The 26,536-nt window shown below is 38.7% G+C and overlaps 1 protein-coding gene across 1 annotated transcript in view; it reads left to right on the top strand.

Moving 5' to 3' along the window:
• Window positions 1–26,536, top strand: part of MEI4 (meiotic double-stranded break formation protein 4) — a 102,790-nt gene that overhangs the window by 28,276 nt on the left and 47,978 nt on the right. Inside the window, exons 3-4 of the mRNA XM_075707730.1 lie at window positions 1,400–1,956; window positions 21,332–21,463. Of these exons, the coding sequence (XP_075563845.1) occupies window positions 1,400–1,956; window positions 21,332–21,463 (689 nt within the window). The remainder of the gene's footprint in view (window positions 1–1,399; window positions 1,957–21,331; window positions 21,464–26,536) is intronic.

Here is a 26,536-nt window from a genome sequence, read left to right as displayed (position 1 = left end):
TTCCTGCAGTTAGCCCTTTCATTATGAGTCAGTTGGTGCCAATCTGGTTCAATTTTGAGTATGTCTGAATGTTAAAGGCATAAAACTCAACAATAAATAAATAAGCCACATTTTCAGTTTTGCTCTCAGTAGTACCCTCATTGGATGATCTTCAGAGACTGAAGTAATGGTCAGAATTCCATTTGAAATTGTATATTTAATGAATTCTGTATAAACTTTTTTGATTCTACAGAATACTGTAGATTGCTGCCTAGTGATGTTTTCTGTGTTAAAAATGGGGTTTTTTTTAACTTGCCATTTATTTCCCGTCAGGCCAAACCATCTATAAAATCTTTTTATTCATTTAAGAATACAAACACAGAGGAGTATGGTATTGCTTTGGATCCTTGTGGAAAATATGAGCAGTATATACATGTTTTTTAAGAGTGAGAGGAGAAGCAGTTTGTGGCTGTGCCCCAGTAAGCAGGGCACAGCCAGGAGTTGGTCAGATGGGGTTCTAGCCTTGCCTCGTGGCACAGAGATGTTTACGTGTGTTGGTCTTCCACTTCACTACTCTAGTGTCTCTTACTTGTTTTGACTGTAATCTTTTGGCATAGGTAGCATGTAGCACAGAGGGAGTCTGTTGTCACCTAGTACCAAGTTTATGCCCAGAGGCACTGACTTAAATGTATCTAATGTGTGAAATAGGATGAAAGAGATTCTACAGTAATGTATGAAAATAATTTAATGGTGTGAATGCAATGCATACATACTGTAATGTAGTTTGTCTTTGAAGAAGACGGTATGAGAGATAGGTGGTGACTAGTGAAATTTTTGATTCTGAGTGGTTTCCTTTCTTAATAAACAGCTCAAGTGTAATGTTCTGCTCAACTTTAACTCTGTGACAATTCCTTACTACCTGACCTGAGGAGAAAGAGTACAAGTAAAGGAGAAGATCTTATCTGATGCATCTGTAGTAACAGACCTTCACTATCTTTTAAAAGCAGTCTGAGTTCTTGAGAATGAAAGTAGTGAAAATGTTTGAGGTGGCAGAAATTTACATGCATTTCCTTCCCTGGGAATTAATGAGAGTACAGATGGCCACTTAAATTGTTTGTGTGATGTCCACTTAAATTATATATGTGAAAACTTAAAACCATCAGGAATTTTAAACTCAAAATTGCTGTTCATGTTACTATGAGCATAAAACATCTTGTTCACAAATAGACACTACCGACTTTACTTGAAAAATGTCACCTTCTTCCACAGCTAAATTCTAGTCATGGACAGTTCTTGGGGAGCAAGCATACATATGTATAGTGATTTTTGCATGGAAGCAAAAGGAGAAAGGGTATATGACACTTTGTATAAGCATGTATTTAAGTATTACACAAATGTAACTTTCACATTTGTGTTTCAGGAAAACCAGACACCTCTGTGGAAACGCTTCTGGATCAGGAATGTATAAACCCTATGAGTTACTCAAGCCAGCTAGAAGACTCTGGATGTGATGTGTCTAATGACTATGCATTTGATTCTTTAGGCACAGCTTCTGATTTTCACCAATCTGAGCATGCTGACACTTCTAAACATTGGTTGGAAAGAGTTCCCCCATTGCATCTTTGTTGTACTAGCAAGGAGGAATCTCTGACTGCTCCAGTGCAGTTTTTGCAACATCTGCTTGAAATAAGAAAACTGTCAGAAGGAGGAATTCTTCAAGCAGATTTCACAGAACTTGAGAATGATTCTTTCACCGTATGCAATTCAGTGTCTCAGTTGCTTGATGGACTGACTGTTTTTTACAACAGTCCTAAATTTCCTGTTTCTGATTTTCTTACTGAAGCAGTTCGTGTTTTGATCAGTTTAATAACTGATACTAATTTATCTAATCATGTTTTGAAGAAGTGTTTCAAGAAGCTCGAAGAATTTAAGAAAAATCTAATTCAGCTTATTTTAAGAAACAGCAATGTCAATAGGGTAAGTTTAAAACATCTTCCATCTTTCCTACACCATTTCAGTATACTGTAATATTCTCCTGGGTTTATGCACTTTTTAAAATATTAGTTTGTCTTACTATATTTTGAAGAGTACTTCTCAGATTTTTGTAATTGTTCTTGTTGTGATAGGGACAACAAATGCTCTAAAGCATTTGAAAAAGTTCTTGCTCATGCATGCAAGTTCTTCTACTCTATTCCTGAGTATAGGACTTTTAAAAACAGTTGAAAAGGCAGATTAAAACAACTTTATAGAAAATATGAGAGAAAAACATACTGTTTCTCTTGCTGTTATGAAGATATAGTGTTGATATTTACAGAGTAATGACTATACTTTTTTTTTATTTTCTTGTGCACCTAGGTGCACATAGGTTGGTTTGCGTCACTCTCTAGACATTTGCAGATCTGTGTTTTAAAAAAAAATCAGCAAATGAGCAAAGAATTCAGAAATGGTGTGTCCCCAGCACAAACAGCAAATAGGCCTGAGCTGCATTTTTTCTGTATTCATCATTTTGCATTGTTCCATGCATCATCTTGTTAGTTTCCTCATTCAACTGAAATATCCTTAGTCTGTCTTCACAAGACTTCCTATAAGTAATGAATTCCATTGTCTGTCTTAGGATTTTTGGTTTTCATTCTGGTTTGAGTAACTTAGAACAGGCATGATCGCGGAATTGTTTGAGGCTTAGACATACCAGTTTAGTGTTCACACGTATGTAACTACACTACCATTATAGTAAGATTGTATGCCTATAATCCATGGAGCCTAAAGAATGCTGACCAGGGACTAGGTCCTTATTTTAGGATGAGCTCTGGAGTTGCCTTTAGCAAAATGAGAGCCTAGACATCTGCTACACCTGTGGACAGATGTACCCATTTGTCTTAATTTAACATGAACCCCACTCACTGTGTATTAAGTATTGACTCCAGAATTTAAATATCAAACAAATATTGCTACCAAACTAAGGGGGGTGGAGGGCGGGGGAGGGGAGGAGGCGGATATGCCTGTATTTTGGTTAGATGTAGGAAAATGAAAGCATTCAGAAGGAAAACTTCATATACTCAAGATTTTCCAGGACTAGAGCCTTGTGTCTCTAATGCCAGGGTGCTTCTTATTTCAGTGTCACCATTCTGTGATACTTAATTTTAATTAGAGGTGTCCCTGGCCAGTGGTTTGAAAGGATGTGAGCATAGATACCATTTGTGTGGTATTAGGAATTAGTCATGCAGGTGTGACTCCTTTTATTTTTTGTGATTACAGGATACAGAACAAAGAAAACTTGAGCAGGCACTCAGTAAGGACCTGTTCATAGTTGATAATGTCCAGTGTTTCCACCTGTTCCCCTCCTCCACCTGAATGGGTAGTTAATAAGTAATTAAAAAAAAGTTAATTGTAGGAGTGTAACCAAGAGGTTATCCAGAGAGGGATCACTTGGTGATTGGAGGAACCTGGGGGGAGGACAGAAAGAAAAGCAAAGTTTAAGTGAGAGGTGTCACATCCTAAATGAGGGAAAATATCCTCATAGATCAGGGATGTTTCAAGTCTGCAAAGTGCTTTTAGAAATCATTCAGGAAGGGTGGAGTATGTCCACGTAATTTGCAAGTGGCGTGTTTTCTCTAAATAACTTCACTGAAGCAGATGGCTTTTTGTGAGGTATTTTGTATCTTCCTCCAAAATACTGACTTAAGTCATTCCTGTTGGCAGCTATTAGTTCAAACAAACAGATTCAGAGTTTAAAAGCTGTATAAACTAATTATTAAGGAATAATTGTGATAGTTTCTGGATTTTTAGGAAAAAAAGGGGAAATGTATGTAATAATTGCAGTGTTTATAAAGATTTAATGAAAAATTTTTGTAGAGGTTTGGTTTTCTTTAAACTGAATTGAATATGGAAATAAATATGTAGAATTCAGAATTAGTAATGGAAATTGTATAACTAATTCTTCATGTCCTGTGTACCAGAGTATCTCCAAGGGACATTTTATGCTTCAGTTTTAATCATTGCTGTTTACTCAAGTGGCGATTGAAATATCGAGATTATAGGTTTAAAATAAAATTACTATTAATTACAAGGCTGTCATCTGGAAAGAGTGGCAAACTGTATGAATTTTGGTTCCAGGAGGATGCTTAAATGCCTGCAGTATAAAAACATTAGGAATTTTGTTGTATCTAACCTTACTAACTGTCAAAAAGCATGCTTATGGAGAGCCACCAATGCAGCTATAGTATTTGACACATCCTCACCTATAAAACTGTCAGGAGCTGTCAAGGAGGACAAAGGACTGTGAGAAACATCTTCAAATAGTGAACAAAGAGAGAAATGGCTCTGGATTACACTTAACACCTCATCTTCAAAAGTAATGCCAGCGTTTTGCAGAGCAAATTAAATAACTTAAAAAACCTTTGAGAATTGGAAAAGAGATAATTATCTCTACATTAGATGTAAAGGAAGAAAAACAGCAGCAGAATTACTATTACAGAATTACTGTAACTGTTGAGTCCCATTGTTTGAGAAATTTCTAATTATAAAGCACTGGAAGCTGTAGGAACGAGCAAAGACATGTGCTCAGAGTTTTTCTGCCTGGATTCAGTTGCCTAAAGCTGTGCACTTTGGATAGAATTTTTTTGACCTGAAACTCCAAATTGGCACAAGTATCAAAAGGAAAAAAAAAAATATCTGTCATTTAAGATATTAGAGGTAAAAGGAAATATTACTTAAGACCATTTAAATCAAAGAACTACAAATAAAAGCAGCCTCTTGAATTTCCCTTTTTAATTTTTCTCCTCTCCCTTCATGTTTGGAGACCAGCTCAGAAGTCTGCATACAGCTATCAGACACACAATCTTTTGGAAGAAGCCTTCTGGAAAGTCTAGAAGGAGTCTTAAGTCACAGCTGCTAAGGGTGAGGCATGAATGCTCTGAGGTTAAATCATCTGCTCAAAGGCCTGCCTCCTCATCTTCTACTGGCATAGTCTTGCATCCCTGTATGGCTGCTACAGAAAAGCTTGTGAGGATCCTGTGTCTAATTCTGGTACAGATGAGCTGTTTCTCTCCTGCTGCAGAAATCTGTGATAGTCGCTGCTGATCTGTGGAGTAAGTGCTTTGTCACCAGTTTTTGAATCCTCAACACTGAGACTCTTGGAGTTTCGTATGGGCGTATTGCTTTTGGTGCATTGCCTTTTGATGTGCATATTGTTCGTTCATGTTGAGTCACTCTATGGTGAGCAGAACCACTGTCCTATTTATGCAGGTTCTTTGCAAGTCCTGCTTTGAAGCATTTCTCTCTGCTGTCATATTATAAGAAAACTCTGCGAGACTGAATTTGGTTTGCGGAGCCGCTGGCTCTACTTTTCAAATGGACTGTTCTCTACTATTTGACAAAACATGGGAAAATGTTTCCCATGGAAAACTTCTGTAGGAGCTATGGTATGTAATTACAGCTCCAGTGGAGTAGAAACTTTGTCTCTTCCCCTTCAGAAGGGAAGCACAGTAACATTTTTTTCCTTAATCTACCCATTTGGGATTTGACAACAGCTATCTCCATCCACCTCCACAGGGACATAGTAAATGTGCATCTCTCCTGCTCCTAGGTGCATCACTTGCTCACTGGCACTGAGATGTGCCTGTTCTGTTGAGGTTTGTCTCTGTTGTCCAGGATGTGTTGGCACAAGGGATCATTTCTCCTATTTCAGAAAAATGCAACAGTCAGAGGCATTGGGGGTTCCCAGCTCCCTGTGCTGTTCAGAATAGCATGCGTGTTTCATGTTTCTGGTGAAGGTTTTGCACAGCTCATTGCAGTAGGGCAATTAGAGAGGACACTACGTTCAGTTTATATGGGCAGTGTCTGGAGCTTGCCTGGAAACCTGCTGTGGTGAACTTGAGCTGGCTGTAGCTTCATAGTACATAGAATTAGTTTTAGATGTCAAATCCCTATAACAGAAATTAAGATAACTTCATACATGACTTATTTACATCCCTCATATATACAGACGCGTAAAACTTCAAAAACAATTATTGTTAAGGAATTCAGAGTCTCATTTGTTACTTTGGAGGGAGAAGAAAAATACTTTTACATCTGGATTCTTTCAGTGCAGTTCAGCTATGTTCAAAGCTGTCATGGGCAAATACGGTCACAGGGTGCTGCATTACATAGGATTTATGTGATGTGATCCCTAGTGCTGTCACACTAGTTTATCAGCATTGTTGACAGAAGTTCAGTTCACTGGTTGTACTACTTTTAGGTGCAGCTGATACTGTAATTTGGAGCATGGCTAATGCATCAATTATGTGCCAGAAGATCCTGACCTTGACCCTAGGTTCTGTACAGAGACCTGTGTCTGTTTCTTGGACCTCTTGTTTTAAGGAGTTAATCAAAACACTAAAATAGAAGACAATGGTACATTGCCTTCAGGATGCTAGAGTAAAGTCAAGCTGTGTAGGGCTCTCAGAAGAGACTGCTTTCTGGTGACTTGTTCCTGTTCAACAAATACCTCATCCATCTGCCCCACCTCACTCAATCTCTTTCAAACAAGACCCAGAAGGAAAAGAGCTGTGTTTCAGTGAACTGTGGTTGTTTGCTGTTTCTCATGCTATGTTTAAAACATCAGTCCTGACTTTGAAGATGCTGTCAAGAGTCATGAATTGCCTGCTCTGTTCAAACAAAGAAAAAAAAAAAAAGCTATGTGCCAATTCCCTCCTTTTTTTTTTTTTTAACCCTTGTCCCCTTTGTAAACTGGCTGCCCTACCTTTAGCATGGTTGTTTTGAAGTTGTTTTGTGTTAAGAGTATCTGAATGGATACTGAGACATGACCATAGTTGCTGGGAACTTTTCTTACCCTGTTTCGGACTTTACTGCCTGGTTTCATTTTTCTCTCGCTTCTTCTTATATTCCATCTAAAAGTCTTTATGTAGAATTTTGCAAATGCTCAAATATTACTGTTGATACATTTAGCAGAAAAGCAAATGCAAGAATTCTAAGTAATAGTTTAATGCCTTTACCAGATGTTTGTGTGAGAGAGGATTCACAATTCTTCATGAAAATAATAAGCTGAAATGTAGTACAGTGAAAAGCAGAAAGCAGAAAGAGAGAAATGTTTGAATCTCATTGGCAATTATTAAATCTGTGTAAGCGTGCTTGTGCAATTGAAAAACTACACATTAATCAGAACCATGGTTTTGAATCTTTTCTCACAAGTCTGAGACCTCATCTGCAGTACTGTGTCCAGCTCTGGGGCCCTCAGCACAAGAAGGACATGGACCTGTTGGAGCGGGTCCAGAAGGGGGCCACCAAAATGATCGGAAGGCTGGAGCACCTCTCCTATGAGGTCAGGCTGAGAGAGTTGGGGTTGTTCAGCCTGGAGAAGAGAAGGCTGCGAGGAGACCTTATTGCGACCTTCCAGTACTTAAAGGGGGCCTACAGGAAGGATGGGGAGAATCTTTTTAGCAAGGCCTGTTGTGACAGAACAAGGAATAATGGATTTAAACTAAAGAAGAACAGATTTAGACTAGACATAAGGAAGAAATTTTTTACAGTGAGGGTGGTGAAGCACTGGAGCAGGTTGCCCAGAGAGGTAGTGGAGGCCCCATCCCTGGCAACATTCAAGGTCAGGTTGGCTGGGGCTCTGAGCAACCTGATCTGGTTAAAGCTGTCCCTGCTCACTGCAGGGGGGTTGGGCTAGATGACCTCTAAAGGTCCCTTCCATCCCAAAGCATTCTATGATTCTATGGGGCTGGATGGGATCCACCCAAGAGTACTGAGGGATCTGGCAGAGGAGCTTACGAAGCCACTCTACATCGCCTGTCAGCAGTCCTGGTTAACAGGGGAGGTCCCTGATGACTGGAGGCTTGCGAATGTGGCACCCATCTACACGAAGGGCCGGAAGGAGGATCTGGGGAACCACAGGCCTGTCAGCCTGACCTCGGTGCCAGAGAAGATTATGGAGCGGTTCATCTTGAGTACACTCAACAGGCAAGTGCAGGCCAACCAGGGGATCAGGCCCAGCCAGCATGGGTTCATGAAAGGCAAGTCCTGCTTGACCAGCCTGATCTCCTTCTATGACAAGGTGACCCGCCTAGTGGATGAGGGAAAGGCTGTGGATGTCATCTACCTGGACTTCAGTAAAGGCTTTGACACCGTCTCCCACAGCATCCTCCTAAGGAAGCTGGCGGTTCATGGCTTGGATGGGCGTACGCTTCACTGGGTAAAAAACTGGCTGGATGACCGAGCCCAAAGAGTTGTGGTGAATGGAGTTAAATTCAGTTGGCAACCAGTCACAAGCGGTGTTCCCCAGGACTCAGTTTTGGGGCCAGTCTTGTTTAATACCTTTATCAATGATCTGGATGAGGGGATTGAGTGCACCCTCAGTAAGTTTGCAGCTGACACCAAATTGTGTGGGACTGCCAATCTGCTTGAGGGTAGGATGGGCCGAGGCGAACTGTATGAGGTTTAACAAGGCCAAGTGCTGGGCCCTGCACTTCGGTCACAACAACCCCATGCAGCGCTACAGGCTTGGGGAAGAGTGGCTGGAAAGCTGCCTGGCCAAAAAGGACCTGGGGGTGTTGGTCGACAGCCAGCTGAACATGAACCAGCAGTGTGCCCAGGTGGCCAAGAAGGCCAACAGCATCCTGGCTTGTATCAGGAATAGTGTGGGCAGCAGGAGCAGGGAGGTGATTGTTCCCCTGTACTCGGTGCTGGTGAGGCCGCACCTGGCATACTGTGTCCAGTTTTGGGCCCCTCAGTACAAGAAGGATGTTGAGGTGCTGGAGTGTGTCCAGAGAAGGGCAACAAGGCTGGTGAAGTCTGGAGAGCAAGTCCTATGAAGAGCAGCTGAGGGAACTGTGGTTGTTTAGCCTGGAGAAGAGGAGGCTGAGGGGAGACCTTATCGCTCTCTACAACTACCTGAAAGGAGGTTGTAGTGAGGTTGGTGTTGGTATTTTCTCCCAAGTAGACAGCAATAGGACAACAGGAAATGGGCTCAAGTTGCACCAGGGGAGGTTTAGATTGGATATTAGGAGAAATTTCTTCACGGAAAGAGTAGTCAAGCATTGGAACAGGCACCTCAGGGAGGTGGTGGAGTCACCATCCCTGGAGGTGTTCAAAAAACGGGTAGATGTGGCACTTTAGGACACAGCTTAATAAGCATGGTTCGGTGGTGGCCTGGAAGAGAGTAATCATAAATTTACTCTGATGGTTTTAATACATGCAACAGTATGTATTTAATACATGCTCCCACTGGTTGTGGGTGACAATAAATTCCCCCAGCCATGTCTAGTTTGCAGTATCTGTTGTCAGCAACTACCAGGACAGTACTTAACTCATCAGTTTACAAAAGTCTTGTCTGCTCAGGGACAAATAAGGTTTAAAAATAGTTATTCATGTCATCAGTGGCTCCCAAGTATAAAACTAGTGGGCTTCAGTTTTCCTAAATTAACTGGGTCCCAAGGGAAATATCATGGCTCCTGAGACACGGTGCATTTTCATCATCCAAAGAATTTTGCTTGTATAGTGGAAGAATATTCATATTAATATTAAAATGTGTTGCCAGGATTTTATGGTCTAGTAAGAGTCAATGTTTGAATCTCTTGATTGTTGAATTAAATTTTCTCAGCACTCTGTTTTTGTATGTAGAGAGCTATTTAAGTCAAGTGGTAATCAAAATCCTTTGTCTTGTAAATCACTACCAGTCTAAAGCAATCACCAAACTGAGTCTCATTTACCTCAGTAAAGTAGATCATAGGAGTAACCAGACAGTAATGAAGGAAAGAAAACTTTGCCTCTTAAGAGTTTTGTCCAACTTCCTTCCTCAGCCAGCCTCAGGTGATATCCGTCATGCACTAAAGCTACAATTATTGAAGAGTTACAGGATGAAGTTAGCAGGATTTTTTTTACCATTATCAAAAAAAGTTTTATTCATGGTTTCCAGCCTGCCTGTAATGCTGTTTGTCAGGACCATCTCTTTTCCTAATAACGAATAGCGGCTTTACCGATTTTTATCCAAGTAATTAACTAGTATTCAGGGTATTGCAGATAATTTCCACTAGGAGGAGAAAAAAGGGATGGAATAGGCCTCTGCTCTTCTCTTGATTTACAAATTAAATATAAGGGGGCCCCTAACGCAAGAATACAGGAAGTTCTTGTTTTTGTTGAATATGATAGGAAGTATATATATCAAAAGCTGTTTATTTCCTCTGCCCCTAGTCTCTCTCCAGTGAATGCTTTCTGTCAAAGCTCTCTTAACTTTCTGTAGCGGTGTCATTTTGCTTCTTTGGCATCTCTGTGATACTTGCAGCTGAGACCATGTGGAACAGCAACATCAAAGCCCATCCTTCAGTCCTTCACTTATCATGCCTGTATAAAAGCATTTGAATTCTATCTAGGCCTTGTTGTCTGTTATTCTAGCCAAGTTATTGAACAAAAGGACCTAAAATTCTTCTGTTTTTTTGTTCTCAGGGGTACCATAGTAGGTGGTTGTTCAAAGAGATGATATGACCACCTTAGCTCCATCACATCATTACTTACTCCAGCTCTTTAGTTCTATTCTGGTTGCTTCTAGATGGAGGTCTAGGGCTGTTCTTGCTGTAAGGATAGTCTTTCTCTTCATGGAGAAAATCAGTTTGTTGCTTTTAACAGAGATGGTGCAGGTTTTTTTGGCTTGGGAGGAAAATTACCTCTTACATCCTTTAGTTTTTGAAGGTGGCTGTATATCCCAAGGGGTTTTTGATAGTAGTCCTCAACCATTGCTTAAGATGTGTGTACATACTTTAATAATAGAATCTTAGGGTTTCTCTCTTCTTTGCCTGTTTACTAATGAACCTTTTCTCATAGCTTAAATTTGTCATGCTTCTCTAGGAAATATTTTTGTGTGCCCAAATAGGGTGTGTGTTTGCGTTAATGGTGATAGGATAGAAATGAAAAGTAAGCTCTGTAGAGCCTGTGATCTACAGCCAGCTGCAAAGACAGTTGAGTATTCCTTGCCTAACTTTTTAGTGCTCAACTCCTGCAGTGAAATCAACAACCCTAAACAAGGTACCTCTGTTCTTCCTAGGTATGCATGCCGGATACTTGGCATCTTTAAGTGGTATTCAAAGTAGCTTGCACATTGTGGGCAGAGGGAAGAAGAGTGAAGGACTGGGAAATAAACATCTGAAATCCATTTTCATTTGCAGAGACTGTCTGTAAATCTTAGACACTTAAATAAGACATTGATTTACATCCCTGAATTTCTTTAAGGATGACCAGCTCACTCTTTAGTTTAAAAACTTGAAAGCTAAATAATACCTGTTTTCTGTAATTCATCCAGTGACTTTTTCTAAACAGTCCTCAAATAAAAATTTGAATCCATAATTCTTCTGCTCTGAGTGAGCTCACACTTGTTCCTTAGTGTCTTCTGCATCCATCAACATGGCTTGGCAACTCAGCATCAGCAGGCAGATAAGCAGTTCTTCACTCCTCTAGGCTTCTGACCAGGACTAGTTAAGAAGGAGGAATCAAGAGTAATACAAATTTTAACCTCTCAGGCAGGGAAGACTTAGTATCTAGAGCTGCTTCTTCATAATCAATAGAATATTTACAATAGGTATTAAAAAAAATGGACAGCAGTAACATTGGAGTTGTCTGAGTGGCAGCTGTTGTGAATGCTGTTTGTTTAACTGGGATTGATACCATCTTGCTTTTGACAACATTTACTGGATCCAGCCTCTTGGATGACTTAGATATTTAGATGCCTAACTTATGAATCTCAAGAAGATGCAGATGTTCTTGGTCTCTGCCAAGATAGCATTGCTTAAAGTAAGTTTACTGGTGAAAACTCTGGTGCTAGCGGGATCCCAAGTGTCTTCAGTAGTTAGCTGGATTTCTTTATACATCAGTTTCTTGTACTTAGTGTGCAGATGAACTGATGACTTGTGTGTTTGCGTGCCCTCAAGGAAAGTGTTGCCTTTTCTGTAAAGGTGATTGGGGTGAGGTGATATAAGCAAGGTACTTGGTTTTAGTGTATGGAAATGGATATTACCATTTTGAGGTAGACGCTAAATTAAATATGACAGTGATTTGAAGCCCTGAATTCCTCTAAAGGTACCCAGGTCATGCTTTAGTTTTAGGTTGGGGGTTTTTGTTTGGTTGGTTTGCTTTTTGTTGTTTTTTTTAAAAAAACAAACTCACAACAGGGTCTGTTTATATGTATTTTATCCCATCAATGAGATGTCATTGTTTTATATATATATTATCCAACTGAAGAGGATGTAAAGTGTTCAAAACAAGAAAGACAAGACAAGTTTTCATCCTGTGAAACTGAAAGAAAAAACAATTACAAGTTTAGAATCAAAGACTCAGAGATGGTGTTATTGTGACTGTAGAATTTCTAATATAGCACACTCCATATTTAAAAGTTAAGAGGAAGTTACCTGGGTAGCAGTTTATCTCAATAACATACAAAGCTTTAGAACAAAGTTAAAAGAAAATAATAATTAAAGATTTAGAGGTAAATGATATACAATGCAACATGAGCTTACCAGAGGTAACTTGTGGCAGAACAACGTAAGAGCATTCTTTGTAAAATAAACTGTGTTTACAATGGGAGATATGGTAGCTTTTCTCTATCTGGCATTCAATAAAGCTTTTGTTATGGAACTCGTACTAGAAAAATATTAATGAAACTGAAAAATATGTTCTTTAATGCTTTAATTTTTTGTAATTGGATAAGAAAGCAGCTAAAGAAGTAGCAGCAAGTTGTGCTATGTACTGACTGGCTGTACTTGGCAGGAAGAGGAGGAGAAGGGTTTGTGTATGTCAGTCAATCAGAGGACATACTACTAGGGTAGTCCAGTCTCTGCAGGTGCTGGGTCTGGTTTGAGTCTGTTCTCATTACTTCAGCAGTACCAGCCATCCCCTGTGCAGGAAAGGAGAGGGTAAACACTGAGGAAATAGTCTGGGAAATTTGCTTCTGCAGAGGGCTTGGTGGTGTGGAGAAGCAGTGAGGGGGAGGAATAGGAAGGTGGCTGCAAGCGCATCTCTCCTTCACAGAAGTTGCTGTGGTCTCTCATTTCTCCCTTTCCTTGGTGGTGTGGCAGCATCAGCTGGGTCAGCTCAGTGGACAGCACCAAGCAGATGCACTAATTACTGCCTGTTTTGCTAGTGTACTGGTATTGGGTTGGATAAAAGCATATTTGGAGCCAGAGGGACCCTGCTGATCAGCGAATCAGAGAGTGACTTTTAGGCAGCCGTGAAGAAATAAACCTAAGAAAGGTATTTTCAATCCGTGAGCAGAAAAGATTGCACCTTCACACTCCCAGTCTGACATACAAGCTTCATGGTCAGCAAAGTTGACTGGGAGGAGTTCATGCAGTACACTTCCTCCCCACTCCACAAATTTAACAAAGCTGTGCTTAAGCCAGTAGGTTGCACATTTCTTTCAGTGAGTACCATGATACCTCCTGTAGCATTTCTGGCTTTTCCAGCATCATTCACCAAAGTGTTCTGGTTTTCAGAATACTTAGTAGGCTGACTGCAGGTTATTTGTTTCTCCATCTGTGTCCTCTGCACAGCATGCAGGTGCTGTGTTACAATCACTCTTTCTTGGTTTTGGATTTTAGCAAAGCTTTTGGTACTGTCTATCACAGTATCCTTCTGGATAACCTGTCCAACACACAGCTAGACAAGTCCATAATATGTTGGGTAAGCAACTGACTGATGGGTCGAGCTGAAAGAGTTACAGTAAATGGGGTTGTATCAGGCTGGCGGCCAGTCACCAGTGGGGTTCCCCAGGGGTCAATTTTAGGGCCAGTTCTCTTGAATGTTTTTGTAAATGATGTAGATGCAGGAATTGAATATATGTTAAGTAAATTTGATGACGGTACTAAACTAGGAGCAGCTGTGGACTCCCTCGAGAGTAGAGAGGCCTTACAGAGAGATCTGGATAGACTAGAGAGCTGGGAAATCACCAACCGTATGAAATTTAACAAGAGCAAGTGCCAGATTCTCCACGTGGGACGGGGCAATCCTTGTTATACACATAAACTGGGGGAGAAGAGTCTAGAGAGCAGCCCTGTGGAAGGAGATCTGGGGCTTTGGGTTGATGGCAAGTTGAATGTCAGCAGCGTGTCCTGGCAGCCAAAAGGGCCAACTGTGCCCTCTGGGGTGCATCAAGTACAGCATAGCTAGCTGGTTGAGGGAGGTGATTGTCCCACTCTGCACTGCACTGGTGCGTCCCCACCTCGAGTACCGTGTGCAGTTTTGGGTGCCTCAATATAAGAAGGACATCAGACTATTAGAGTGTGTCCAGAGGAGGGCAACCAAGATGGTGAAGAGCCTCGAGGGTTAAGACTCACAAGGAGCGGCTGAGGTCACTTAGTTTGTTCAGCTTGAAGAGAAGGCTGAGGGGTGACCCCACTGCAGCCTACAACTTCCTCAAGGGGCGCAGTGGAGGGGAGGTGTTGATCTCCTCTCTCGTGACCAGCGATAGGACACGAGGAAATGGAACGAAGCTGCGTCAGGGGAAGTTCAGATTGGACATTAGGAAAAAGTTCTTCACTGAGAGGGTGGTTGGTCACTGGACCAGGCTCCCCAGGGAAGTGGTCATGGCAGCAACCCTGTCAAGAGTTCAAGGAGTGTCTGGACAATTCTCTTAGTGGTATAGTTTAGTTTTAGGTAGTCCTGCGTGGAGCAGTGAGTTGGACTCAGTGATCCTTATGGGTTCCTTCCAACTTGAGATATTGTATGATTTCCCAGATATTGAAATATCTTGGTTTAGTTTTCATCATTTTTTTTCCTTTTCTGAATCTTTTCTTAAAAAAAAAACCACCTAAAAACTGTATCCCTTTTGCATTTTAGTTTGATTTTTTTTAAGTATTTTTGGTGCATGCAGTCAAACATGTTGCAAATAGACCTGCCTCTGTTGTATGTCACACTGTCTGTCAGAACGTCTTTCAGCCAAAGCTCTGCAAAACAGAACCAAAATACTGCAATATAAAAAGCAGCTTGCAGCAGTGAAGCTAACTGGTGGTCCTAGCAGAGAACATCAGGTTTAGAAGAGTGGGGAGAAGCATGAACAAGATTATGAAAGGGTAAGGGCAGAGCAAACGCTTGAGATGAGGCTTACAGAGCAAAGAATTGGTATAATATGTATCCAGTCCCGAGACTTGAAGATAGGAGAGGTAGTGCAGCATAAACAGGAGGAGAGATAAACGATAGCCATCAAATTAACAAAAGAAGCAACATCACAGTAAGATAAGAAAAAGGACACTAACACACTCTGTATAAAAGTGAAACTTTTCAATTGATGTTGATAAGTTAGGACAGGAGGTCAGATTGGACCAAACGGGCAAAGGGTGATGGGAATTCAAAGGCAAAAATACTGTTTTGTTTTTAACACCTCACAGTTTGAGGATAGCTATGTAATTATTTGCCTTGCTCCTGTATTGCCAAATAAGCCAGTCACTTTTGGAAGAGAGCTGTTACTTGGCATGAAAGTTGTGAGCTAACGAAACAGAAACTAAGGTGCAGTTTTCATAGTTGGCAGAGTGTAGTGAATTGTGCAACTCATGAAGGAATTAAACTCCCAAGTTTTGGATAACTGTTACTAAAGAAAAGTCTAACACATTCTGATAAATAGATTCTAAACAAATAATTCATAAGTAAAGATTTTTATCCTAGTTTCCTGGGGAAACAAGACTCATAGGAGTGTGCTGTTTGTTTTGCTCGTCAGTCTTTTCCTCTACTAGTACCTTTTGAAACTGATAACCAGTTTGAAATCACTTGAAAAGAGAAGTTGAAGGTCAAAAATATGTTCCACTTAAAATTGGTGGCTGGGTGGAGGAGAGCGCAGAATAATATGATTGAGGCAAGCAGAACATTGATGTTATATGTTCATTTTTGCCAGGTAGACAGTCTGCACATCTTTCCCAGCTACTGGCACAGCATTGCTCGCTCTTGCTCTGCATCCTGAGGAACATGGAAAGAGAACAGAAACAGGGGTGTGGGAGGAGATGGTGCACCTCCCAAACAGTGAACTAGGCTCCATTATTTTCTTGTTTCTGATCATATGTTTTTTGCAATATAATTTGCTGACTGCTTTTAACTGAGAAACCCTGAAGCACATAGGTTTCATTTCATCTGTACCATTAAGCAAGCCCAAGGGATTAAAAGATTTCTGTTCCTTTTTTAATGTTTGATGGATTTGAGAGCTGAAGATATGTTTTTGTTTTTAATGCAACTGCATACTATTTGAACTGTTATCAGTTTGAATGTTTCCAGAGATTAATTAGCAATACATGAGCATTACTCTGAAACACAGTCTTCCTTCTGTTCGCTATTTACAGATTTATTGCTTATATGCTATAACTTTGTTCTGTGAGTGTTATTTTAACCTTATTTCTTTGTTTTCTTCTTATTTTCTTAAAATATACTAAGAGATCCACCAAAATACAATATTAAATCCATACTCTTTTTATAAATCAGTTAGCAGGTGGGATTTTTCAGTGGCATCGATATCCAGATCTCAAGTACCCTAAGTACTGTCATCACAAAATCCTTATTTACTTCCCTTAGTAGAGGCTCAGGCTTTAAATTTGAATATCCCCTGTCATCTAGTCCTGCAGAATTCCAACTAGAAAATGGTAACTCTTGCAAACCGGAAAGAATATGGAAATTTTGTGAAAGATCCTATTTTAGCTAAATCTCAGCTGCTAGCATTAATAACTACAAAAAAAAAAAATCATTTGTTTCACTATCTGTCTAAAAATCTTGTAAGCAAATAGAAGAGAGCTTAAAAAAGAACAATCATATTCATGTCTGTGTGTAAATATGTGCATTTAGTGTGTTCTTTGGGAGAGGTAGCATTGAAAAATTTCTTTGTTGCACCTAATGCACACTGAACTCCTATGTAATTTCTATCTCTGAATTGCTGAATCAGTGAGTTTTGCCTGTGTGAGAAGTACAGAATATTGACCAATGCCTAAAGAAATTTCAGTAGTATGTAAAGATGTTAAGCATGTTATACACAACTACTTTTTTCATCTTAATGTAAGTTTTGTTCACACTTCTCATATAGTAGAACGCAGTGTAGGATAAAGTATTCATGAAAAGGATTAGGCAAAATTTATTTAATCTGTACAGAGACATTTTTAATTGTTGTCTAAAATCTGCTCAAGGTAGAGTGAATTAAGCTTTATTTAATGTAATCTGTTCAAAGGCTATCTGCAGAATCATCGTGTACTAATTTCCACTGTGTTGCTACCAGAAAAAAAAAATGTTGGTGCTCTTTGAAGTCTGAAAGAGGTGATTCATGAATCAGGAAGTCAAGTTACAAAGGGCAGAGCAGTGTCTGTTTTGTCATCTTTTATTTTTTTTCCTTTTCTTTACTCCTACTGATAGCTGCAGGTATTGTTTGTAGAACACTTGAGACTTCCAGAACGTAATGGGTAAATCACACTAGTCAAGAAAATTAGGAAATTGTGTACTAAGAGCCCATCAAAGTGGATTTCTGTAGTCTTAAGTGTCTTACCGTGTACATTTAGATTTGAGTTATAACTAATTCTTATTTTACTTCTGCTTACGTTAAAAATGTCATATATTATTTAGGTGACTTTTTTTTTTTTAACCCTTTGTCGTGGTTTAACCCCAACCAGTAACTAAGCACCACGCAGCCGCTCACTCACTCCCCCTACCCCAATGAGATGAGGGAGAGAATCGGAGGAGTGAGAAACACTCCTGGGTTGAGATAAGAACAGTTTAATAATTGAAATAAAGTAAAATAGTAGTAGTTATAATAACAATAACAGTAATAACAATATACAAAGCAAGTGATGCACAATGCAATTGCTCACCACCTGCCAACTGATACCCAGACAGCTCCCAAGTAGTGCTTGCTCCCCCCAGCCAACTCCCCCCAGTTTATATACTGAGCATGACATCATATGGTATGGAATAGCTCTTTGGTCAGTTTGGATCAACTCTTCTGGCTGTGCCCCCTCCCAGTTTCTTGTGCCCCTGGCAGAGCATGGGAAGCTGAAAAGTCCTTGACTAGCATGAGCAGTACTTAGCAACAACTAAAACATCAGTGTGTTACCAATATTCTTCTCCTACTAAATCCCAAACACAGCACTATGCCTGCTACTAGGAAGAAAATTTAACTCTATCCCAGCTGAAATCAGGACACCCTTCTGTACTCAAGCCATTACATTGCAACTGCTGGTCAGAAAGGGTTGTGGAAGGCTGCTTGATGTGGAAAGCTGCAAGCCACCCAGTGTAGTGGTTCCCAGGAACCACCAGTCCATTTTTCTTTTCCTCAGGGAAGAGGCACAAAAGGCTGGGGAAGAGGTGGGGCAACAGAGGCACTCTCCTGTGTGAAACATGCAAAAGATTTTTTTATTCAGTTTTGTTTCACATTGAAGTGAAACAGATTTCTCAAATGTGTTATTTGGGACAGAAAGGAAGTGTGAGGTGAAGGGGAAGAAGGAGGGGTCGTAACCCTAGAATACCAGCAGGCTGCTGACTGCAGTGTTTGCATGAACATTGATTCACTTAAAGTATCTGCACTAAGGAGAGTTCAGTGTTCTGACTTCAGACAGCATAAATTTGAACAGGAATCTCTCTCATCCATGTGAGTGCTGTAACTCAGGAAACAGGAATTCAAGGGTCTCCTTACTCCCTCACATTTTGAAAAGAAACACTACTCTAGATTGTCTAGTTCGCTTGCTTGCCAACGGCAAATTAGCAAGTGTACTCAATGTTACGCTCTGAAAATACAGAACTATAAAACATGTATCCATCCTTAATTTATAAAAAGAAGTAAAAATTGTTTGGGACTTTAATGAAAAATGTGCTATTTTTTAGCATTGTTTAAACCTCTGAGTAATGATTTGAAGCAATCTTACCTTTTTGGAACATGTTGTGGTGAACGCAGGACTATCCAGCTGTTGCAAACTTAGTTTCTGTCATACATTTATAGAAGATACTATGGAAGATCTTTCAAAACTGTAAATGCCTAGATTATTTTTGGGAAGAGGAGTCATTGTTTTGTTTGGAAGGGTATACATTTCCAGTATATGGAAGTCTGATTTTCATTCATATATCCTCAAAGCAAACGGAGGTGCATGCATTACATTATGCTTTCATACCATTTTTTCAGAAATCTATTTTTATCTCAGCTTCATTCACTTTTCATCTTTATAGAATCTTTGGTGTATACATTTATGAATTATTTTAATCTCACAGATTTTCAAAGCTATATGGTACAACTTACAAATGCTCTTTAATATGAGGAGTTTACTTTGTATCTCTGCAGATTTGATTCGGAACATAAGACTTGTCTGTCTTTTGTAGCTTTTTTTTTTATATTTGTTTTAGAATTACATTCAAAAGTGAGATGATTAACAGCAAATTTGTTTAAGTTTGATTGTTATGACTGTGAATAGGAGATTGTCTCATATTGGGCAGATGATAGCCAAGCTGTAAGAGGCTGGTAAATAGGCATTGCATCAACTGGCAGGGCAGTTTGACCATCTGATCAGGCGGACAAGCAGTAACTGTAAATGGGAAGCTACCTAATTAACGGTTTTTACAGCAAAAGTTTTCAGTCCACCTCACTGTCTGCTTACCTTGGCACTATCTGCCCAAAATTTTATCAGTAACGATTTTACGGGAGACAGTGTTGAAAACCATAGAATCATAGAATCATAGAATCATAGAATCATCTAGGTTGGAAAAGACCTTTAAGATCATCCAGTCCAACCATTAACCTACACTACCAAGCCCACTCTAGACTAATCAAGGGTAGACCAGACTAAACCATATCCCGAAGTGCCACATCTACCCGTTTTTTAAACGCCTCCAGGGATGGTGACTCCACCACCTCTCTGGGCAGCCTGTTCCAATGCCTGACCACCCTTTCCGTAAAGAAATTTTTCCTAATTTCCAACCTAAACCTCCCCTGGCGCAGCTTAAGCCCATTTCCTCTTGTCCTATCGCTAGCTACTTGGGAGAAGAGACCAACACCCACCTCACTACAACCTCCTTTCAGGTAGTTGTAGAGAGCGATAAGGTCTCCCCTCAGCCTCCTCTTTTCCAGGCTAAACAACCCTGGTGAAGTCAAGGTAAATGATACTCACTGCTTTCCCCTCATCCACTCAACCAGTCATCTCAAGGCGATCAGGTTGGTTACATACAGTTTCCCCTTAATAAATCCATGCTGACTACTACCGGATCGGCTTCCTGCCTTTTGTGTGTTTGGAAAGGGTTTCCAGGAGTGTTCATCCTATACAAACTTGTAAATGGTGGGCACGTATTTTTATTCTCATATGTTTGTGTGTGTGTATACACATGTGAGCTGGCTGGAGGAGTAAACTAGATTGTTAATAGGATGTGGTGGTCTGCTTTTGAGTGGTTGAGACATGGTAGTTATTCTTAGACACACAAATTTGGGTCAGAGTATCCTTTTGTCAGTCAAAAATACTCATCTACAAAGAGATACTGAATATTAATGTTGTAGCGGTATTTGTATATATAATTTATATAAAAATATAAATCATACTCATTCTATTGAATGTATACTAATTTTATTTGAAAGAACTCTGATACATTTATATATAAAAATCATAACTTCTTCTAGTAGTGTTTTACAAAATAATGTCATATTTACTTTGTAGAGCAGTATGTTTCATTACATAATGGCTATACATTTCCATTTCAGGGAACAAAGAAAACAGTTTTAATTTTTTTTAATAAAAAACTGTGGCAAAAAAAATATTACTAATAATTATTCTCATGTGAGTTCACATCACTCCTCCTGTGGTTCAAGAGAAATGCCTTGGTTACAGCTTGTTAAACAACAATATGAAAGTGAATTGTCTGAATTTGAGAATATAGTGTATCTTCTATCAGTTAGCATTTAATCAAGTTTCTTCCTGATAACTCTATTGACAGAAAGCTCCAGTATAGCTTTTAGCTTGCTCATGCATTTGAATTTCAAAGAATTCATTTGTTCATTTGTCTACCTGTGACAAACAGTTACTGTATGTGCGGGGTAGTCACCCACTTTCTATGATGGCAGATGGGTACGATGACAGCTGATGCTGAAAAGCTGCCTCCTGGGGAATTCACACTCTTGGAGGAGTTTGTTCATGTGACAGTTTCCTGTAGTGCTAATCTTTTGAGAAAACAAAGTTTCTAGGTAATGGATGTGGATTTCTCATATATCTCGTATGTATGTAATTAACAGAATTTTAAATTCTAAAATTTTGACTTTTACCTTTTTTTTCCTTTAAATTTTAGTATGTAAATCCCATTTCTATTTAAGACAATTGTTTGGGGTGAAAAAGATGGAGACTTATTTTGAAAGATTAAATTTACTATTATTTCTCTTTAGTTTCAGGCACTGCATGCTGTATCACACACGCTGGTTTTGCTAGGAAAGAACAACATACTAAGAAATTCTTTAATATCTCTTCTCCTATCAGAAGTACGTCAGTTTGCGGAGCACCTGTTGCGAGCTCATCAGGTACTGTCATCTTTTCTTCTGGAGAAGGGCCGAAGAGTAGTATTGGGGAGTGTTTTTTCTGTATCTGTTTGTTTCATAAAATGTAATAAATGGATCGTTCCATAGAATACGCAGGTTTAAGAACCCAGAAAATGCTAGTGCCTAACTTTAACAGTAGATTAAAAAAAAAGTTATATAAAGTAAAAGAAAACTTCCATATGGACAAAAGTAAAATTATCAGACTGTGTAATAAATAGACTGTGTAGGTTTTAACATTATGCTATGTAATTTGGAAAATACTTGAAATAATTAGTTAAAACAATTACTGCAATGTATAAGTTGTGGGCTATGCAGGCAATACAACTTAGGTATCCAGCTGGACCCACAAAGGATTACATAAATTATGTTTTAGCTCATGTAAAACTAGAAAAAAAGTTACATTATTTTATTTCAGAATTAGATTTTATTTCAGAATTAGATTTCAGAAAGGCCAGTTTTGAAAGTATTAGACAATGAGCTGTGTCTTATTTTAAGTCACTAGTAGCATACCAGAGTTACTGATGGCAGCCAAAAGCGAACAGAAGACTTTAAGCAAATGTGAGGATAGGGAAGTGTGTAATTAAAAAAAGTTTTGTTATTTAAGTTTAAACAAGTTGCTTATTCTAAACATTATTAAATCTCACCTGCTTAACAAAATTAGTCATCCCTCCTTTCAGCAGAGTTTCTGCCAGTGGCAACACAGAACTCTCCAGTGCTCCATGCTGATGAAAAGCTTATATTGAGCATTGCACTTTGCTGAGCTAGTTACTGTAGTACTACTTAACCTTCCTGTACTGTAATTATTCTAAGTATTGCTTTTGTATTTAGTACATTAGAAATTTATTTCTAAAAATTTCTAAAATAAGTTTGACTCTTCTTTGGCTTCATTTTATGTTTGAAAGAATCATATATTTGATTTTAAGATCATAAGAAGAGAGACTACAAAACTGTATAACTTGCAGTTGAGAAAATGGAAGTAAATTAGTATCCTTGGATTTTAACCATAAATTCTCTTTAACTACACAAGTGATTTTGATTTTTCTAATGGCAAATTATTTTATTACTGGCAGTGTACTTTGTATATTTATGGGAAGACAGTAGAAGATTTGGTTCATATATAAATACAGAGAAGTTGGTAATTTAATCCCTGAACAATTCTTATACCGCAGCTGGTATAATAAATTGTTTAAATGCCAGTCTTACTAGGGTGGCTTGATACCCCTAGTTGATGTGTACAGTAGTTTTCCTTTTTTTAACCTCTGGGAAAGCCATCACTCTTCTTGATTGTTCTCCCCTCCACCCCCCCCACTCCCTGTCAAGAAATGGAAACCTTCAATTGTACTTCCTGGAACAACTGAAGAAAGTTGTATCTAGCACTGAAGGGAAGGTGCCTGTGGAGTGGGAAACAATTTCCAGGGGGACAAGGACTTGTACTCCTTTATTGAAAAGAAAAAATAAAGATGTTTTTGATCTTGTAAATTTATTCTGTTTCTTCATACTTAGTATATGTGGACTGAAATTTGGGATGGTAAAATGCATTTGCTACTTGATCTTTTCAGCTTCAGGACCAAATCCTTTTTCAGGTTAAGTCTTTTCTACCTGCAGCCCTCCATCTGTCTCATTTTAATAACCTTTCATGTGTGCTTGCTGCAAATCTTACCCATTATCAGTCCACAGTACTGATTTTCAGACTTTCTACTACCAAGAGCCTTGAAATGCCTCTCATCTTTACAAGTGGGGAAACGTATGCTTATTATTGTACAACAGGAAACACAGAAAGACTTCTTGATTAATAAGGTTCCCTTTCACCTTTTTTTTTAAACAACCCTTTCTGTTCACCCAGAGAAATAATTTAATTCTCTCATATTCAAGAATTTAGAGCCATGTTTACATAAGGAGAGTTTCCTGCTCTGCTTCTGCTTCCTCCTACTAAGTTGTCAGTCTGCCTTCTGCTACTGAAATGTGGTAGACACGCTTTTTTTCTTTTTAACTGATACAGTTATTTATTTATATTTTCTTTATCCAGCATTATGGGTGTTTCTTGGAAGGTTAATGCATCTTGATCAACCAACCACAAACCGTGGTCTGGAATAGGACCTTCATATAATCTTACCAAAGCTTATGGGGCTTTCTTTTGAGTCCTTTTAAAACACCTTGTGTTTAAGTGACCATCAAAAAAATAAGTGAGCTTCAGGCACTTAAGTAGAGACTCCAGTGACTAATTTTACAATGACAAAGTAGTCTTGAAATGTTCACCCCCCAACACAGTGTTGGACTTTTTGTGGGAATAAGGGAAGGTTCAAGGTGGCTGAATTTGAAGCCGCAGGAGCTGTGCATCTATCTGTAGCTGACACTTTATAGGACTACAAGATTTTGAAAAGCTGCAGTTCAGGTAGGAAAAGTAACTGAAGTTGTGGTTTGCTTAGCTTGCTGTGAAGTCAATGTTTTTAAAGTTTACGCATTCTTGCATTTAGTCCAAATAGATGTATTGTGTTCATTTACAAACCCTTTTACGTTCTGTATGTGATAATTATTTCTGGAAATACTGCTTAACAAAAACCCTTCTACTTATCACAATAGGACCCTAAACTCTAGTATTTCTGACAGCCTGATTTACAGACCTGCTTCTGAATGTTTTGACTTTGTGTAGCATTACTTTCGGTAGGCATGATTCTAAAAAGGATTAAAATATTTTTTTCTTGTTTTATAATCAAAACTAACAATATGACATCAGTTTGAAATATACCAAATGACAGCCTTAAAAAAAGAAAATTGTTTATAAATACTTGAATTAGAATTTGCAGAAGGATAATACTTTTATATAATCAAACTTTATTAGCTGACAAGTATCCTAATCCTGTTTTGTTACTTAAGCAAAACTGCTGTTAATTGCAAAGGCGTTTCATGTCTTCCACTTAAGACAATTGAATTAGGGATTCTGAATTTCAGTTATGATTAGAGGTGTGCAAATACCTGTTTTCTTTTTGCTTTGTTTTGTTGTTTGTTTCTTTGGTTGTTGGTAGATAGGAGAAATAAATAAACCATCTGGGGCATGTATTCAGGTTAGCTTGCAATTAACTTTTAAACATTTAGTGAAAAACAGAAATTGAAAAAATAGCTTATTCGTCCAAGCAAATTTCTATGTTTTATTTTTATATAATTAGAATATTTTTTTTAAAGTTGAAGATGTTTTCCAACACTGACTTGGACTGAAAACAAAATTCCTTTTAATTTTTCTAAATGAATCATCTAGAGATCTCAACATTTTTATTTTAACTTCCTCATTAAGACTTGAGCTAAGCTACAATTAGTTTGTAAAAAAGTTCGCATTCCAGAATACACAACTTTATATTCAACTATTTCTTCAATAGGAATTGTGCTCAGCTCAGGCTATGTAGGTTTGTGGATATATCCTTTGATAAATACTGAAATTTTTTTACTTTAAAATAATGACTGATTTTAGTGAGTTTGTATCTGTGTCCTCTTTGAACAAGCTTATCTATGACCCATAGTTTTAAAGAGCTATCTATGCCCCTAGCTTTACAAATTAAAAAAACCAGGTTGACTGTAGTGTATCTAATGAACTAAACCAGAATAGTACAGAGATTACTCTGCATATTTTTGTATTGTTCCTTAATTGGCTAAATCCATTCATCTTAGAATATGACAGATTAATGTGAAATATATGAATAACAGAATTTTGTTTAATATTTTTGACCAATATTCCCACATGTTAATATTGAAAATATAAGTAACTAAGGAGCATGTAAAACCGTATAGTTGTGATTTTTCACCCAGTTAAGATTAATTTTATGATAGTAAATTAATTAAAGCAAACTACGAACTTGCTTGAGAGTTTAAGTACTTCATCATGTGCTTAAAGTGAAGCTCATACTTCAGCACTTCACTGACACCAGGACACTGACTTCTAGGCAAAAGCATATTAATATAAACTCAGTTGGATCCCTCAATTTTTACTGATGTTGGATACGTACTTTTCATTTTTGTCTGTGTCGTGGTTTAGCCCAAGCCAGCAGCTAAGCACCACACAGCCGCTCGCTCACTCCCCCTACCCGGATGGGATTGGGGAGAGAATCAGAGGAGTGAGAGTGAGAAACATTCCTGGGTTGAGATAAGAACAGTTTAATAATTGAAATAAAGTAAAATAGTAATGATAATAATAACAATATAATAATGATAATAATAATAACAATATACAAAGCAAGTGATGCACAATGCAGTTGCTCACCACCTGCCGACTGATACCCAGACAGTTCCTGAGCAGCGATCGCTCCCCCCCAGCCAACTCCCCCCAGTTTCTATACTGAGCATGACGTCATATGGTATGGAATAGCCCTTTGGTCAGTTTGGATCAACTCTTCTGGCTGTGCCCCTCCCAGTTTCTTGTGCCCCTGGCAGAGCATGGGAAGCTGAAAAGTCCTTGACTAGCATAAGCAGTACTTAGCAACAACTAAAACATCAGTGTGTTTTCAACATTCTTCTCCTACTAAATCCCAAACACAGCACTATGCCTGCTACTAGGAAGAAAATTAACTCTATCGCAGCTGAAACCGGGACAGTCTGTAACAGGAACTTTTCATACTTCATCACTACAGTTTATAAGAATACAGTAACCGAACCTTATCTTCCTATGGAATAGAAATCTTCTGATCCCCAATTGGATTTCTACTGCAGAGCAGATACAATTTTAAGATGCTAAGATTTCAGAATGATACTGTGGCAGATGGATTATTTTTCAAATGTTGAGCTCCTCACCATGATAGCAGATCTTTTATGATAACTGTTTCAAAGACAGAGGACCGTAAATGGAAAGCACATATTCGTTCAGTGCTCATTTCTAATCCCCCAGGTGTTAATTCCAAGAACTCTGACAAAGAAAATCATAGAATCATCGAATGCTTTGGGTTGGAAGGGACCTTTAGAGATTATCTAGCCCAACCCCCAAAATTAAAAACCAGAAAATAGATTTGAAAATAGAAAAAAGGAAGACATACTGTGATGTTTTAGAAAGCCCTGTTATTCAGTAATTGCTGA

The sequence above is a fragment of the Pelecanus crispus genome, chromosome 3 (assembly GCF_030463565.1).
Source record: "Pelecanus crispus isolate bPelCri1 chromosome 3, bPelCri1.pri, whole genome shotgun sequence".
In the NCBI taxonomy this organism is placed as follows: Eukaryota; Metazoa; Chordata; class Aves; order Pelecaniformes; family Pelecanidae; genus Pelecanus; species Pelecanus crispus.
The sequence above is the reverse complement of the archived record's forward strand: the minus strand, read 5'-3'. Positions and strand labels throughout refer to the sequence as shown.